This window comes from Oncorhynchus nerka, linkage group LG12, assembly GCF_034236695.1.
Source record: "Oncorhynchus nerka isolate Pitt River linkage group LG12, Oner_Uvic_2.0, whole genome shotgun sequence".
Lineage (NCBI taxonomy): Eukaryota > Metazoa > Chordata > Actinopteri > Salmoniformes > Salmonidae > Oncorhynchus > Oncorhynchus nerka.
This window is the reverse complement of record NC_088407.1, coordinates 90,211,723-90,231,482: the sequence shown is the minus strand read 5'-3', so window position 1 is coordinate 90,231,482 and position 19,760 is coordinate 90,211,723. Positions and strand designations below refer to the sequence as shown.

At 36.7% G+C, this 19,760-nt stretch overlaps 1 protein-coding gene across 2 annotated transcripts in view; it reads right to left on the bottom strand.

Moving 5' to 3' along the window:
- Nucleotides 1-786: 786 nt before the first annotated feature.
- The window catches only part of slc39a8 (solute carrier family 39 member 8), an 84,255-nt gene continuing 65,281 nt past the window's right edge, over nt 787-19,760 (bottom strand). The window contains exons 6-8 of one of the 2 annotated variants that reach the window (XM_065025956.1): nt 3,260-3,470; nt 2,808-2,992; nt 787-1,497 (exon numbers count right to left, since the gene is read on the bottom strand). In XM_065025956.1, coding sequence (XP_064882028.1) covers nt 1,348-1,497; nt 2,808-2,992; nt 3,260-3,470 — 546 coding nt within the window. In that variant the 3' untranslated portion in view covers nt 787-1,347. The remainder of the gene's footprint in view (nt 1,498-2,807; nt 2,993-3,259; nt 3,471-19,760) is intronic. The other variant, XM_065025957.1, reaches the window with a different exon arrangement.

Sequence of the window (19,760 nt, the reverse complement as noted above, 5' to 3'; positions counted from 1 at the left end):
TATAAATCAATGGTGGGGGAGTTCCAAGATGGAGGCACGGTGGCTTCAACAGCGCCCCCCTATCAGTCATCTAGTGTATATATAAATCAATGGTGGGGGAGTTCCAAGATGGAGGCACGGTGATTCAACAGCGCCCCCCTATCAGTCATCTAGTGTATATATAAATCAATGGTGGGGGAGTTCCAAGATGGAGGCACGGTGGCTTCAACAGCGCCCCCCTATCAGTCATCTAGTGTATATATAAATCAATGGTGGGGGAGTTCCAAGATGGAGGCACGGTGGCTTCAACAGCGCCCCCCTATCAGTCATCTAGTGTATATATATAAATCAATGGTGGGGGAGTTCCAAGATGGAGGCACGGTGGCTTCAACAGCGCCCCCCTATCAGTCATCTAGTGTATATATAAATCAATGGTGGGGGAGTTCCAAGATGGAGGCACGGTGATTCAACAGCGCCCCCCTATCAGTCATCTAGTGTATATATAAATCAATGGTGGGGGAGTTCCAAGATGGAGGCACGGTGGCTTCAACAGCGCCCCCCTATCAGTCATCTAGTGTATATATAAATCAATGGTGGGGGAGTTCCAAGATGGAGGCACGGTGATTCAACAGCGCCCCCCTATCAGTCATCTAGTGTATATATAAATCAATGGTGGGGGAGTTCCAATATGGAGGCACGGTGGCTTCAACAGCGCCCCCTATCAATCATCTAGTGTATATATAAATCATTGGTGGAGACAACAGATCCAGTCAATCAGTTCAAGTAAAAGCAAGACAAGTTCACAAGAACATTGTAAAGACTGAAAAAATAATTTATTGAAAACGTTTGTTTTAAATACATTGTTTCTTTATTTCATTTACACTAGTTACGTGATTGTTCCCTCTATTTAAATATAATGATAGTCAGAAGAAAAAACTAAACAAAAAGGACAAGTATTCCGTTTCCCAGTAAACAATTAGTGTAAGACAAGACGTGGGCCGATGTGAGATCAGAGCGGAATGAAAGCAGCTCTGTTCAGTCACGTTTTGTTCTTTGAAATGATATATTTCTCTCATTGTTCCTCTCATTCTCGTTTTTCTCTCCCTCCCTTGTTCTTCTCTTCCCTCTCACCCAGCTCTACCCAATGATGTGTATAAACACTAGATTGCCCGATGCTATATATTGGTCAATGACAGGCTCTGAAGCCACCGTCCACCATATTGGTACTCCTCAGAAGGAGCAGTCCTCCATAGGAATTAAATTAAGTCTACGGTATTTCATTTTTTTTTTTTAAAGATGGTGGCGCAGTGGCTTCAAAACAGCCCCCCCTGTCAATCATCTAGTGTTTCTATAGCTACAGCATCGGCTCTAACCCAGGTTGATCTCACCAACGAACATGGTGATGAGCAGGATGATAGCGAACCCGGTGAGCAGCCCGGCGTTCTGGATCAGGAAGAAGATAACATTGGTCACCGTCGACCCGTCCTGTTCATTCATGATGGCGTTCATCTCCGGGAACTGAAATCAGAACCAACCGGTTTTAAACCAACAGTTAAATATCGCATTCTGTTTCTTCCCAAGACATCAGAATAATTTCAGTCGCTCTCCCTCTCTCTTTCACTCCCGCTCTCTCCCTCGTTCTACCGTCCTCCCTCTCTCTATCTCTCCATTGTAGCCGTCACGATGTTCGTAATAATGATGGTCGTACCAAGGCGCAGAGTACGTACAGTTCCACATATTTGAATGCAACTAAACATAAACAATATCCCATAACCCACAGGTGGGAAAAATGCTACTTAAGTATGATCCCCAATTAGAGACAACGATAGCCAGCTGCCTCTAATTGGCAATCATATAAATCACCAACATAGAAAATGAACCTAGAACCCCACATAGAAAATATAAACTAGAACAAGCCCCCAGTCACACCCTGACCTACTCTACCATAGAAAATAAAAGCTTTCTATGGTCAGGACGTGACAGCAGCTATCATCAGGTCACACTGTTATACAGTCAATAAAGCTGTGCTCCCTCCCTCTCTCCCTCCCTCTCTCAATCTCTCCCTCCCTCAGTCCCTCCCTTCCTCCCTCAGTCCTTCCTTCCCTCCCTCCCTCCCTCCCTCAGTCTCCCTTCCTCCCTCCCTCCCTCAGTCCTTTCCTCCCTCCTGGGGGGGGGGGGGGGGTAGAAGCAGCTCTGCAGCTGTGATAACACGTACAGTATGATATGATGAGAAACTGACTGTCCACTGGGTCATTCAGTGGTTGGGTCCTTAAAAAATATAATGACCCATCTGCTCTCCCTGCAAGACCAGAGAAGAACCTTCATACTAAACTCAGTAGATATACTACTGAGCTATTGAAAAGTTAGGTCCTGATTCTCTACTACATGTACGCCCTGCTTGGCAGCTGAAGGTTGATGAACGGCAGACCAAACAGCACATACAAGTTAAAAACTAAAGTAAATTCAGAAAAGTTAGTCAGTCAGTTGTGGATCTAAAGGAGAAGCGTTGTCATCTGGGAGTTGAAGCAGATCAGGTGGCATTGAGGGTGGAGGAAGCATCATGGGAGAATCTCAATTGCATTTCCTTGATTCCTAGCATCCTCTCTCCTCACCTCAAGACCCCCCCTCTGCGAGAAATGCAAGGATTCAAGGAAATGCAATTGAGATTCTCCCATGTCACTCACCATATCTACCAGGAACATTCTACTCACCATGTCTGCCAGTTCTATGTAGAGGAACATTCTACTCACCATGTCTGCCAGTACTATGTAGAGGAACATTCTACTCACCATGTCTGCCAGTACTATGTAGAGGAACATTCTACTCACCATGTCTGCCAGTGCTATGTAGAGGAACATTCCCCCCGCGATGGCGAAGATGGCGTTGGGGGCGAAGTTGCTCCCCAGCAGGATGCCGAAGGCCAGGCCGATGTAGCAGGACATGGCTGACAGCAGGTTGAAGAAGACGGCCTGGGGGATACTCATCCCAGCATTCAGCAAAATCACAAAGTCCCCTGCAGGAAGGGCCGGAGAGACAGCGACAGGTTCAGGAACACAGTAGACACATCGAGGAACCAGCACAACTTTTAGTTATGTTTATTAACAACAACAAAAAATAGCCAAGTGATTTTAAAAAAATGAATCTCGTTTTTTTCCGATGAAGGTCGGTTTAGTTCAGCCAAAGTCGCTTACTGTTGTTACTGTACAATCACTTAATGACAACTGCTTATAAAATAAAACGAAGGCAATTCTAGATACATATTGATTGATTGATCTCTCACCTAGCTCGTGGGGGAACTCCTCACAGACGATGGCGATGGAGGTACTGAAACCAGCGACGACAGACACGGTAAAAGAGGCTCCGATCGCCAGGCCGTCGATGAAGTTGTGCAGAGCGTCACTCAATGTGACCATCCAGGCCACCGTCTTTATGTTAGCGACGCGCTGACCCCGCAGCCAGTGGCACATCACATTATTGACATGGACTTCCTGCTGGGACAGGAAGTCACAGAGGAAGGAGGCAGAGTAAAGGGGAGTAGAACTGGATTGTACATGAGAGTACTATCATAGTCTAGATAATATAACATATTTACTATATAATATGTCATATCCTAATTAATATAACATATTTACTATATAATATGTCATATCGTAATTAATACAACATATATTTACAATATGTCATATCCTAATTAATACAACATATTTACTATATAATATGTCATATCCTAATTAATCCAACATATTTACTATATAAAACGTTTACTATGTAACAGAACTATGTTTGTTTTTTTCACTTCAATCTGAAAAGGAAAGAAACACAACAACAATCTGATGCAGTATGTAAACAACAATCTGATGCAGTATGTAAACAACAATCTGATGCAGTATGTAAACAACAATCTGATGCAGTATGTAAACAACAATCTGATGCAGTATGTAAACAACAATCTGATGCAGTATGTAGACAACAATCTGATGCAGTATGTAAACAACAACAATCTGATGCAGTATGTAAACAACAACAATCTGATGCAGTATGTAGACAACAATCTGATGCAGTATGTAAACAACAACAACAATCTGATGCAGTATGTAGACAACAATCTGATGCAGTATGTAAACAACAATCTGATGCAGTATGTAAACAACAATCTGATGCAGTATGTAAACAACAACAACAATCTGATGCAGTATGTAGACAACAATCTGATGCAGTATGTAAACAACAATCTGATGCAGTATGTAAACAACAATCTGATGCAGTATGTAAACAACAATCTGATGCAGTATGTAAACAACAATCTGATGCAGTATGTAAACAACAATCTGATGCAGTATGTAAACAACAATCTGATGCAGTATGTAAACAACAATCTGATGCAGTATGTAGACAACAGTCTGATGCAGTATGTAAACAACAATCTGATGCAGTATGTAAACAACAATCTGATGCAGTATGTAGACAACAATCTGATGCAGTATGTAAACAACAATCTGATGCAGTCTGATGCAGTATGTAAACAACAATCTGATGCAGTCTGATGCAGTATGTAAACAACAATCTGATGCAGTATGTAAACAACAATCTGATGCAGTCTGATGCAGTATGTAAACAACAATCTGATGCAGTATGTAAACAACAATCTGATGCAGTCTGATGCAGTATGTAAACAACAATCTGATGCAGTATGTAAACAACAATCTGATGCAGTCTGATGCAGTATGTAAACAACAATCTGATGCAGTATGTAAACAACAATCTGATGCAGTATGCAGTATGTAAACAACAATCTGATGCAGTATGTAAACAACAATCTGATGCAGTATGTAAACAACAATCTGATGCAGTATGTAAACAACAATCTGATGCAGTATGTAAACAACAATCTGATGCAGTATGTAAACAACAATCTGATGCAGTATGTAAACAACAATCTGATGCAGTATGTAAACAACAATCTGATGCAGTATGTAGACAACAACAACAATCTGATGCAGTATGTAAACAACAATCTGATGCAGTATGTAAACAACAATCTGATGCAGTATGTAAACAACAATCTGATGCAGTATGTAAACAACAATCTGATGCAGTATGTAAACAACAATCTGATGCAGTATGTAGAAACAACAACAATCTGATGCAGTATGTAAACAACAATCTGATGCAGTATGTAAACAACAATCTGATGCAGTCTGATGCAGTATGTAAACAACAATCTGATGCAGTATGTAAACAACAATCTGATGCAGTATGTAAACAACAATCTGATGCAGTATGCAGTAAAACAACAATCTGATGCAGTCTGATGCAGTATGTAAACAACAATCTGATGCAGTATGTAAACAACAATCTGATGCAGTATGTAAACAACAATCTGATGCAGTATGTAAACAACAATCTGATGCAGTATGTAAACAACAATCTGATGCAGTATGTAAACAACAACATGCAGTCTGATGCAGTATGTAGACAACAATCTGATGCAGTATGTAAACAACAATCTGATGCAGTATGTAAACAACAATCTGATGCAGTATGTAAACAACAATCTGATGCAGTATGTAGACAACAATCTGATGCAGTATGTAAACAACAATCTGATGCAGTATGTAGACAACAATCTGATGCAGTATGTAGACAACAATCTGATGCAGTATGTAAACAACAATCTGATGCAGTATGTAAACAACAATCTGATGCAGTATGTAGACAACAATCTGATGCAGTATGTAAACAACAATCTGATGCAGTATGTAAACAACAATCTGATGCAGTCTGATGCAGTATGTAGACAACAATCTGATGCAGTATGTAAACAACAATCTGATGCAGTCTGATGCAGTATGTAAACAACAATCTGATGCAGTATGTAAACAACAATCTGATGCAGTATGTAGACAACAATCTGATGCAGTATGTAAACAACAATCTGATGCAGTATGTAAACAACAATCTGATGCAGTATGTAAACAACAATCTGATGCAGTATGTAAACAACAATCTGATGCAGTATGTAAACAACAATCTGATGCAGTATGTAAACAACAATCTGATGCAGTATGTAAACAACAATCTGATGCAGTCTGAGTATGTAAACAACAATCTGATGCAGTATGTAAACAACAATCTGATGCAGTATGTAAACAACAATCTGATGCAGTATGTAAACAACAATCTGATGCAGTCTGATGCAGTATGTAAACAACAATCTGATGCAGTAAACAACAATGATGCAGTATGTAAACAACAATCTGATGCAGTATGTAAACAACAATCTGATGCAGTCTGATGCAGTAAAACAACAATCTGATGCAGTATGTAAACAACAATCTGATGCAGTATGTAAACAACAATCTGATGCAGTATGTAAACAACAATCTGATGCAGTATGTAAACAACAATCTGATGCAGTATGTAAACAACAATCTGATGCAGTATGTAACAACAATCTGATGCAGTATGTAAACAACAATCTGATGCAGTATGTAAACAACAATCTGATGCAGTATGTAAACAACAATCTGATGCAGTATGTAAACAACAATCTGATGCAGTATGCAGTATGAAACAACAATCTGATGCAGTATGTAAACAACAATCTGATGCAGTATGTAAACAACAATCTGATGCAGTATGTAAACAACAATCTGATGCAGTATGTAAACAACAATCTGATGCAGTATGTAAACAACAATCTGATGCAGTATGTAAACAACAATCTGATGCAGTATGTAAACAACAATCTGATGCAGTATGTAAACAACAACAACAATCTGATGCAGTATGTAAACAACAATCTGATGCAGTATGTAAACAACAATCTGATGCAGTATGTAGACAACAATCTGATGCAGTATGTAAACAACAATCTGATGCAGTATGTAGACAACAATCTGATGCAGTATGTAGACAACAATCTGATGCAGTATGTAAACAACAATCTGATGCAGTCTGATGCAGTATGTAAACAACAATCTGATGCAGTATGTAAACAACAATCTGATGCAGTATGTAAACAACAATCTGATGCAGTATGTAAACAACAATCTGATGCAGTATGTAAACAACAATCTGATGCAGTATGTAAACAACAATCTGATGCAGTCTGATGCAGTATGTAAACAACAATCTGATGCAGTATGTAAACAACAATCTGATGCAGTATGTAAACAACAATCTGATGCAGTATGTAAACAACAATCTGATGCAGTATGTAAACAACAATCTGATGCAGTCTGATGCAGTATGTAAACAACAATCTGATGCAGTATGTAAACAACAATCTGATGCAGTATGTAAACAACAATCTGATGCAGTATGTAAACAACAATCTGATGCAGTATGTAAACAACAATCTGATGCAGTATGTAAACAACAATCTGATGCAGTATGTAAACAACAATCTGATGCAGTATGTAGACAACAATCTGATGCAGTATGTAAACAACAATCTGATGCAGTATGTAAACAACAATCTGATGCAGTATGTAGACAACAATCTGATGCAGTATGTAAACAACAGATGCAGTCTGATGCAGTATGTAAACAACAATCTGATGCAGTATGTAAACAACAATCTGATGCAGTCTGATGCAGTATGTAAACAACAATCTGATGCAGTATGTAAACAACAATCTGATGCAGTATGTAAACAACAATCTGATGCAGTATGTAAACAACAATCTGATGCAGTATGTAAACAACAATCTGATGCAGTATGTAAACAACAATCTGATGCAGTATGTAAACAACAATCTGATGCAGTATGTAAACAACAATCTGATGCAGTATGTAAACAACAATCTGATGCAGTATGTAACAACAATCTGATGCAGTATGTAAACAACAATCTGATGCAGTATGTAGACAACAATCTGATGCAGTATGTAAACAACAATCTGATGCAGTATGTAAACAACAACAACAATCTGATGCAGTATGTAAACAACAATCTGATGCAGTATGTAGACAACAATCTGATGCAGTATGTAGACAACAATCTGATGCAGTATGTAAACAACAATCTGATGCAGTATGTAAACAACAATCTGATGCAGTATGTAAACAACAATCTGATGCAGTATGTAAACAACAATCTGATGCAGTATGTAAACAACAATCTGATGCAGTATGTAGACAACAGTCTGATGCAGTATGTAGACAACAATCTGATGCAGTCTGATGCAGTATGTAACAACAATCTGATGCAGTATGTAAACAACAATCTGATGCAGTATGTAAACAACAATCTGATGCAGTATGTAAACAACAATCTGATGCAGTCTGATGCAGTATGTAACAACAATCTGATGCAGTATGTAAACAACAATCTGATGCAGTATGTAGACAACAATCTGATGCAGTCTGATGCAATGTAGACAACAATCTGATGCAGTATGTAAACAACAATCTGATGCAGTACAACAATCTGATGCAGTATGTAAACAACAATCTGATGCAGTCTGATGCAGTATGTAAACAACAATCTGATGCAGTATGTAAACAACAATCTGATGCAGTATGTAAACAACAATCTGATGCAGTATGTAAACAACAATCTGATGCAGTATGTAAACAACAATCTGATGCAGTATGTAAACAACAATCTGATGCAGTCTGATGCAGTATGTAAACAACAATCTGATGCAGTATGTAAACAACAATCTGATGCAGTATGTAAACAACAATCTGATGCAGTATGTAAACAACAATCTGATGCAGTATGTAAACAACAATCTGATGCAGTATGTAAACAACAATCTGATGCAGTATGTAAACAACAATCTGATGCAGTATGTAAACAACAATCTGATGCAGTATGTAAACAACAATCTGATGCAGTATGTAAACAACAATCTGATGCAGTATGTAAACAACAATCTGATGCAGTATGTAAACAACAATCTGATGCAGTATGTAAACAACAATCTGATGCAGTATGTAAACAACAATCTGATGCAGTATGTAAACAACAATCTGATGCAGTATGTAAACAACAATCTGATGCAGTATGTAAACAACAATCTGATGCAGTATGTAGACAACAATCTGATGCAGTATGTAAACAACAATCTGATGCAGTATGTAAACAACAATCTGATGCAGTCTGATGCAGTATGTAAACAACAATCTGATGCAGTCTGATGCAGTATGTAAACAACAATCTGATGCAGTATGTAAACAACAATCTGATGCAGTCTGATGCAGTATGTAAACAACAATCTGATGCAGTATGTAAACAACAATCTGATGCAGTCTGATGCAGTATGTAAACAACAATCTGATGCAGTATGTAAACAACAACAACAATCTGATGCAGTATGTAAACAACAATCTGATGCAGTATGTAAACAACAATCTGATGCAGTATGTAAACAACAATCTGATGCAGTATGTAGACAACAATCTGATGCAGTATGTAAACAACAATCTGATGCAGTATGTAAACAACAACAACAATCTGATGCAGTATGTAAACAACAATCTGATGCAGTATGTAGACAACAATCTGATGCAGTATGTAGACAACAATCTGATGCAGTATGTAAACAACAATCTGATGCAGTATGTAGACAACAACAACAATCTGATGCAGTATGTAGACAACAACAACAATCTGATGCAGTATGTAGAACAACAATCTGATGCAGTATGTAGACAACAATCTGATGCAGTATGTAAACAACAATCTGATGCAGTATGTAAACAACAACAACAATCTGATGCAGTATGTAGACAACAACAACAATCTGATGCAGTATGTAAACAACAATCTGATGCAGTATGTAAACAACAATCTGATGCAGTCTGATGCAGTATGTAGACAACAATCTGATGCAGTATGTAAACAACAATCTGATGCAGTATGTAAACAACAATCTGATGCAGTATGTAAACAACAATCAATGCAATCTGATGCAGTATGTAAACAACAATCTGATGCAGTATGTAAACAACAATCTGATGCAGTATGTAAACAACAATCTGATGCAGTATGTAGACAACAATCTGATGCAGTATGTAAACAACAATCTGATGCAGTATGTAAACAACAATCTGATGCAGTCTGATGCAGTATGTAGACAACAATCTGATGCAGTATGTAAACAACAATCTGATGCAGTATGTAAACAACAATCTGATGCAGTATGTAAACAACAATCTGATGCAGTATGTAGACAACAATCTGATGCAGTATGTAAACAACAATCTGATGCAGTATGTAAACAACAATCTGATGCAGTATGTAAACAACAATCTGATGCAGTATGTAAACAACAATCTGATGCAGTATGTAAACAACAATCTGATGCAGTATGTAGACAACAATCTGATGCAGTATGTAAACAACAATCTGATGCAGTATGTAAACAACAATCTGATGCAGTATGTAAACAACAATCTGATGCAGTATGTAAACAACAATCATGCAGTCTGATGCAGTATGTAAACAACAATCTGATGCAGTATGTAAACAACAATCTGATGCAGTATGTAAACAACAATCTGATGCAGTATGTAAACAACAATCTGATGCAGTATGTAAACAACAATCTGATGCAGTATGTAAACAACAATCTGATGCAGTATGTAAACAACAATCTGATGCAGTATGTAAACAACAATCTGATGCAGTATGTAAACAACAATCTGATGCAGTATGTAGACAACAATCTGATGCAGTATGTAAACAACAATCTGATGCAGTATGTAAACAACAATCTGATGCAGTATGTAAACAACAATCTGATGCAGTATGTAAACAACAATCTGATGCAGTATGTAAACAACAATCTGATGCAGTATGTAAACAACAATCTGATGCAGTATGTAAACAACAATCTGATGCAGTATGTAAACAACAATCTGATGCAGTATGTAAACACAATCTGATGCAGTATGTAAACAACAATCTGATGCAGTCTGATGCAGTATGTAAACAACAATCTGATGCAGTATGTAAACAACAATCTGATGCAGTCTGATGCAGTAAAACAACAATCTGATGCAGTATGTAAACAACAATCTGATGCAGTATGTAAACAACAATCTGATGCAGTATGTAAACAACAATCTGATGCAGTATGTAAACAACAATCTGATGCAGTATGTAGACAACAATCTGATGCAGTATGTAAACAACAATCTGATGCAGTATGTAAACAACAATCTGATGCAGTATGTAAACAACAACAACAATCTGATGCAGTATGTAAACAACAATCTGATGCAGTATGTAAACAACAATCTGATGCAGTATGTAGACAACAATCTGATGCAGTATGTAAACAACAATCTGATGCAGTATGTAAACAACAATCTGATGCAGTATGTAAACAACAACAACAATCTGATGCAGTATGTAAACAACAATCTGATGCAGTATGTAAACAACAATCTGATGCAGTATGTAGACAACAATCTGATGCAGTATGTAAACAACAACAACAATCTGATGCAGTATGTAGACAACAATCTGATGCAGTATGTAGACAACAATCTGATGCAGTATGTAAACAACAATCTGATGCAGTATGCAGTATGTAAACAACAATCTGATGCAGTATGTAAACAACAATCTGATGCAGTATGTAAACAACAATCTGATGCAGTATGTAAACAACAATCTGATGCAGTATGTAAACAACAATCTGATGCAGTATGTAGACAACAATCTGATGCAGTCTGATGCAGTATGTAAACAACAATCTGATGCAGTATGTAAACAACAATCTGATGCAGTATGTAAACAACAATCTGATGCAGTATGTAAACAACAATCTGATGCAGTATGTAAACAACAATCTGATGCAGTCTGATGTATGTAAACAACAATCTGATGCAGTATGTAAACAACAATCTGATGCAGTATGTAAACAACAATCTGATGCAGTATGTAAACAACAATCTGATGCAGTATGTAAACAACAATCTGATGCAGTATGTAAACAACAATCTGATGCAGTATGTAAACAACAATCTGATGCAGTATGTAAACAACAATCTGATGCAGTATGTAGACAACAATCTGATGCAGTATGTAAACAACAGCCTGATGCAGTATGTAGACAACAATCTGATGCAGTATGTAAACAACAATCTGATGCAGTATGTAAACAACAATCTGATGCAGTCTGATGCAGTATGTAAACAACAATCTGATGCAGTATGTAAACAACAATCTGATGCAGTCTGATGCAGTATGTAAACAACAACAACAATCTGATGCAGTATGTAAACAACAATCTGATGCAGTATGTAAACAACAATCTGATGCAGTATGTAAACAACAATCTGATGCAGTATGTAAACAACAATCTGATGCAGTATGTAGACAACAATCTGATGCAGTATGTAAACAACAATCTGATGCAGTATGTAAACAACAATCTGATGCAGTATGTAAACAACAATCTGATGCAGTATGTAGACAACAATCTGATGCAGTATGTAAACAACAATCTGATGCAGTATGTAAACAACAATCTGATGCAGTATGTAAACAACAATCTGATGCAGTATGTAAACAACAACAACAATCTGATGCAGTATGTAAACAACAATCTGATGCAGTATGTAGACAACAATCTGATGCAGTATGTAGACAACAATCTGATGCAGTATGTAAACAACAATCTGATGCAGTATGTAAACAACAATCTGATGCAGTATGTAAACAACAATCTGATGCAGTATGTAAACAACAATCTGATGCAGTCTGATGCAGTATGTAGACAACAATCTGATGCAGTATGTAAACAACAATCTGATGCAGTATGTAAACAACAATCTGATGCAGTCTGATGCAGTATGTAGACAACAATCTGATGCAGTATGTAAACAACAATCTGATGCAGTATGTAAACAACAATCTGATGCAGTATGTAAACAACAATCTGATGCAGTCTGATGCAGTATGTAGACAACAATCTGATGCAGTATGTAAACAACAATCTGATGCAGTATGTAGACAACAATCTGATGCAGTCTGATGCAGTATGTAGACAACAATCTGATGCAGTATGTAAACAACAATCTGATGCAGTACAACAATCTGATGCAGTATGTAAACAACAATCTGATGCAGTCTGATGCAGTATGTAAACAACAATCTGATGCAGTATGTAAACAACAATCTGATGCAGTATGTAGACAACAATCTGATGCAGTATGTAAACAACAATCTGATGCAGTATGTAAACAACAATCTGATGCAGTATGTAAACAACAATCTGATGCAGTCTGATGCAGTATGTAGACAACAATCTGATGCAGTATGTAGACAACAATCTGATGCAGTATGTAAACAACAATCTGATGCAGTATGTAAACAACAATCTGATGCAGTATGTAAACAACAATCTGATGCAGTATGTAAACAACAATCTGATGCAGTATGTAAACAACAATCTGATGCAGTATGTAGACAACAATCTGATGCAGTATGTAAACAACAATCTGATGCAGTATGTAAACAACAATCTGATGCAGTATGTAAACAACAATCTGATGCAGTATGTAAACAACAATCTGATGCAGTATGTAAACAACAATCTGATGCAGTATGTAAACAACAATCTGATGCAGTATGTATGACAACAACAATCTGATGCAGTATGTAAACAACAATCTGATGCAGTATGTAAACAACAATCTGATGCAGTATGTAAACAACAATCAATCTGATGCAGTATGTAAACAACAATCTGATGCAGTATGTAAACAACAATCTGATGCAGTATGTAAACAACAATCTGATGCAGTCTGATGCAGTATGTAAACAACAATCTGATGCAGTATGTAAACAACAATCTGATGCAGTATGTAAACAACAATCTGATGCAGTATGTAAACAACAATCTGATGCAGTATGTAAACAACAATCTGATGCAGTATGTAAACAACAATCTGATGCAGTATGTAAACAACAATCTGATGCAGTATGTAGACAACAATCTGATGCAGTATGTAAACAACAATCTGATGCAGTATGTAAACAACAATCTGATGCAGTATGTAGACAACAATCTGATGCAGTATGTAAACAACAATCTGATGCAGTATGTAAACAACAATCTGATGCAGTCTGATGCAGTATGTAAACAACAATCTGATGCAGTCTGATGCAGTATGTAAACAACAACAACAATCTGATGCAGTATGTAAACAACAATCTGATGCAGTATGTAAACAACAATCTGATGCAGTATGTAAACAACAATCTGATGCAGTATGTAGACAACAATCTGATGCAGTATGTAAACAACAATCTGATGCAGTATGTAAACAACAACAACAATCTGATGCAGTATGTAAACAACAATCTGATGCAGTATGTAGACAACAATCTGATGCAGTATGTAGACAACAATCTGATGCAGTATGTAAACAACAATCTGATGCAGTATGTAAACAACAATCTGATGCAGTATGTAAACAACAATCTGATGCAGTATGTAAACAACAATCTGATGCAGTATGTAAACAACAATCTGATGCAGTATGTAGACAACAATCTGATGCAGTATGTAACAACAATCTGATGCAGTATGTAAACAACAATCTGATGCAGTATGTAAACAACAATCTGATGCAGTATGTAAACAACAATCTGATGCAGTATGTAGACAACAATCTGATGCAGTATGTAGACAACAATCTGATGCAGTATGTAAACAACAATCTGATGCAGTATGTAAACAACAACTGATGCAATCTGATGCAGTATGTAAACAACAATCTGATGCAGTATGTAGACAACAATCTGATGCAGTATGTAGACAACAATCTGATGCAGTATGTAAACAACAATCTGATGCAGTATGTAAACAACAATCTGATGCAGTATGTAAACAACAATCTGATGCAGTATGTAAACAACAATCTGATGCAGTATGTAAACAACAACAACAATCTGATGCAGTATGTAAACAACAATCTGATGCAGTATGTAAACAACAATCTGATGCAGTATGTAAACAACAACAACAATCTGATGCAGTATGTAAACAACAATCTGATGCAGTATGTAGACAACAATCTGATGCAGTATGTAAACAACAACAACAATCTGATGCAGTATGTAGACAACAATCTGATGCAGTATGTAGACAACAATCTGATGCAGTATGTAAACAACAATCTGATGCAGTCTGATGCAGTATGTAAACAACAATCTGATGCAGTATGTAAACAACAATCTGATGCAGTATGTAAACAACAATCTGATGCAGTATGTAAACAACAATCTGATGCAGTATGTAAACAACAATCTGATGCAGTATGTAGACAACAATCTGATGCAGTCTGATGCAGTATGTAAACAACAATCTGATGCAGTATGTAAACAACAATCTGATGCAGTATGTAAACAACAATCTGATGCAGTATGTAAACAACAATCTGATGCAGTATGTAAACAACAATCTGATGCAGTCTGATGCAGTATGTAAACAACAATCTGATGCAGTATGTAAACAACAATCTGATGCAGTATGTAAACAACAATCTGATGCAGTATGTAAACAACAATCTGATGCAGTATGTAAACAACAATCTGATGCAGTATGTAAACAACAATCTGATGCAGTATGTAAACAACAATCTGATGCAGTATGTAAACAACAATCTGATGCAGTATGTAGACAACAATCTGATGCAGTATGTAAACAACCATCTGATGCAGTATGTAAACAACAGCCTGATGCAGTATGTAGACAACAATCTGATGCAGTATGTAAACAACAATCTGATGCAGTCTGATGCAGTATGTAAACAACAATCTGATGCAGTATGTAAACAACAATCTGATGCAGTCTGATGCAGTATGTAAACAACAATCTGATGCAGTATGTAAACAACAACAACAATCTGATGCAGTATGTAAACAACAATCTGATGCAGTATGTAAACAACAATCTGATGCAGTATGTAAACAACAATCTGATGCAGTATGTAGACAACAATCTGATGCAGTATGTAAACAACAATCTGATGCAGTATGTAAACAACAATCTGATGCAGTATGTAAACAACAATCTGATGCAGTATGTAGACAACAATCTGATGCAGTATGTAAACAACAATCTGATGCAGTATGTAAACAACAATCTGATGCAGTATGTAAACAACAATCTGATGCAGTATGTAAACAACAACAACAATCTGATGCAGTATGTAAACAACAATCTGATGCAGTATGTAGACAACAATCTGATGCAGTATGTAGACAACAATCTGATGCAGTATGTAAACAACAATCTGATGCAGTATGTAAACAACAATCTGATGCAGTATGTAAACAACAATCTGATGCAGTATGTAAACAACAATCTGATGCAGTCTGATGCAGTATGTAAACAACAATCTGATGCAGTATGTAAACAACAATCTGATGCAGTATGTAAACAACAATCTGATGCAGTCTGATGCAGTATGTAGACAACAATCTGATGCAGTATGTAAACAACAATCTGATGCAGTATGTAAACAACAATCTGATGCAGTATGTAAACAACAATCTGATGCAGTCTGATGCAGTATGTAGACAACAATCTGATGCAGTATGTAAACAACAATCTGATGCAGTATGTAGACAACAATCTGATGCAGTCTGATGCAGTATGTAGACAACAATCTGATGCAGTATGTAAACAACAATCTGATGCAGTACAACAATCTGATGCAGTATGTAAACAACAATCTGATGCAGTCTGATGCAGTATGTAAACAACAATCTGATGCAGTATGTAAACAACAATCTGATGCAGTATGTAGACAACAATCTGATGCAGTATGTAGACAACAGCCTGATGCAGTATGTAAACAACAGTCTGATGCAGTATGTAAACAACAGTCTGATGCAGTCTGATGCAGTATGTAGACAACAATCTGATGCAGTATGTAGACAACAGTCTGATGCAGTATGTAAACAACAATCTGATGCAGTATGTAAACAACAATCTGATGCAGTATGTAAACAACAATCTGATGCAGTATGTAAACAACAATCTGATGCAGTATGTAAACAACAATCTGATGCAGTATGTAGACAACAACAACAATCTGATGCAGTATGTAAACAACAATCTGATGCAGTATGTAAACAACAATCTGATGCAGTATGTAAACAACAATCTGATGCAGTATGTAAACAACAATCTGATGCAGTATGTAAACAACAATCTGATGCAGTATGTAAACAACAATCTGATGCAGTATGTAAACAACAACAAGTCTGATGCAGTATGTAAACAACAATCTGATGCAGTATGTAAACAACAATCTGATGCAGTATGTAAACAACAATCTGATGCAGTATGTAAACAACAATCTGATGCAGTATGTAAACAACAATCTGATGCAGTATGTAAACAACAATCTGATGCAGTATGTAAACAACAATCTGATGCAGTATGTAAACAACAATCTGATGCAGTCTGATGCAGTATGTAAACAACAATCTGATGCAGTATGTAAACAACAATCTGATGCAGTATGTAAACAACAATCTGATGCAGTATGTAAACAACAATCTGATGCAGTATGTAAACAACAATCTGATGCAGTATGTAAACAACAATCTGATGCAGTATGTAAACAACAATCTGATGCAGTATGTAAACAACAATCTGATGCAGTATGTAAACAACAATCTGATGCAGTATGTAAACAACAATCTGATGCAGTATGTAAACAACAATCTGATGCAGTATGTAAACAACAATCTGATGCAGTATGTAAACAACAATCTGATGCAGTATGATAGTATGTAAACAACAATCTGATGCAGTATGTAAACAACAATCTGATGCAGTCTGATGCAGTATGTAAACAACAATCTGATGCAGTATGTAAACAACAATCTGATGCAGTATGTAAACAACAATCTGATGCAGTATGTAAACAACAATCTGATGCAGTATGTAAACAACAATCTGATGCAGTATGTAAACAACAATCTGATGCAGTATGTAAACAACAACAACAATCTGATGCAGTATGTAAACAACAATCTGATGCAGTATGTAAACAACAATCTGATGCAGTATGTAAACAACAATCTGATGCAGTATGTAAACAACAATCTGATGCAGTATGTAAACAACAATCTGATGCAGTATGTAAACAACAATCTGATGCAGTATGTAAACAACAATCTGATGCAGTATGTAAACAACAATCTGATGCAGTATGTAGACAACAGCCTGATGCAGTATGTAGACAACAATCTGATGCAGTATGTAAACAACAATCTGATGCAGTATGTAAACAACAATCTGATGCAGTCTGATGCAGTATGTAAACAACAATCTGATGCAGTATGTAAACAACAATCTGATGCAGTATGTAAACAACAATCTGATGCAGTATGTAAACAACAATCTGATGCAGTCTGATGCAGTATGTAAACAACAATCTGATGCAGTATGTAAACAACAATCTGATGCAGTATGTAGACAACAATCTGATGCAGTCTGATGCAGTATGTAGACAACAATCTGATGCAGTATGTAAACAACAATCTGATGCAGTATGTAAACAACAATCTGATGCAGTATGTAAACAACAATCTGATGCAGTATGTAGACAACAATCTGATGCAGTATGTAGACAACAATCTGATGCAGTATGTAAACAACAATCTGATGCAGTATGTAGACAACAATCTGATGCAGTATGTAAACAACAATCTGATGCAGTATGTAAACAACAATCTGATGCAGTATGTAAACAACAATCTGATGCAGTCTGATGCAGTATGTAGACAACAATCTGATGCAGTATGTAAACAACAATCTGATGCAGTATGTAGACAACAATCTGATGCAGTATGTAAACAACAATCTGATGCAGTATGTAGACAACAGTCTGATGCAGTATGTAAACAACAATCTGATGCAGTATGTAAACAACAATCTGATGCAGTATGTAAACAACAATCTGATGCAGTATGTAAACAACAATCTGATGCAGTATGTAAACAACAATCTGATGCAGTCTGATGCAGTATGTAAACAACAATCTGATGCAGTATGTAAACAACAATCTGATGCAGTATGTAGACAACAATCTGATGCAGTATGTAGACAACAATCTGATGCAGTATGTAAACAACAATCTGATGCAGTATGTAAACAACAATCTGATGCAGTATGTAAACAACAACAACAATCTGATGCAGTATGTAGACAACAATCTGATGCAGTATGTAAACAACAATCTGATGCAGTATGTAAACAACAATCTGATGCAGTATGTAAACAACAATCTGATGCAGTCTGATGCAGTATGTAAACAACAATCTGATGCAGTATGTAGACAACAATCTGATGCAGTATGTAAACAACAATCTGATGCAGTATGTAAACAACAATCTGATGCAGTATGTAAACAACAATCTGATGCAGTATGTAAACAACAATCTGATGCAGTATGTAGACAACAATCTGATGCAGAATGTAAACAACAGTCTGATGCAGTCTGATGCAGTATGTAAACAACAATCTGATGCAGTATGTAGACAACAATCTGATGCAGTATGTAGACAACAATCTGATGCAGTATGTAAACAACAATCTGATGCAGTATGTAAACAACAATCTGATGCAGTATGTAGACAACAATCTGATGCAGTATGTAAACAACAATCTGATGCAGTATGTAAACAACAATCTGATGCAGTATGTAGACAACAGTCTGATGCAGTATGTAAACAACAGTCTGATGCAGTATGTAAACAACAATCTGATGCAGTCTGATGCAGTATGTAGACA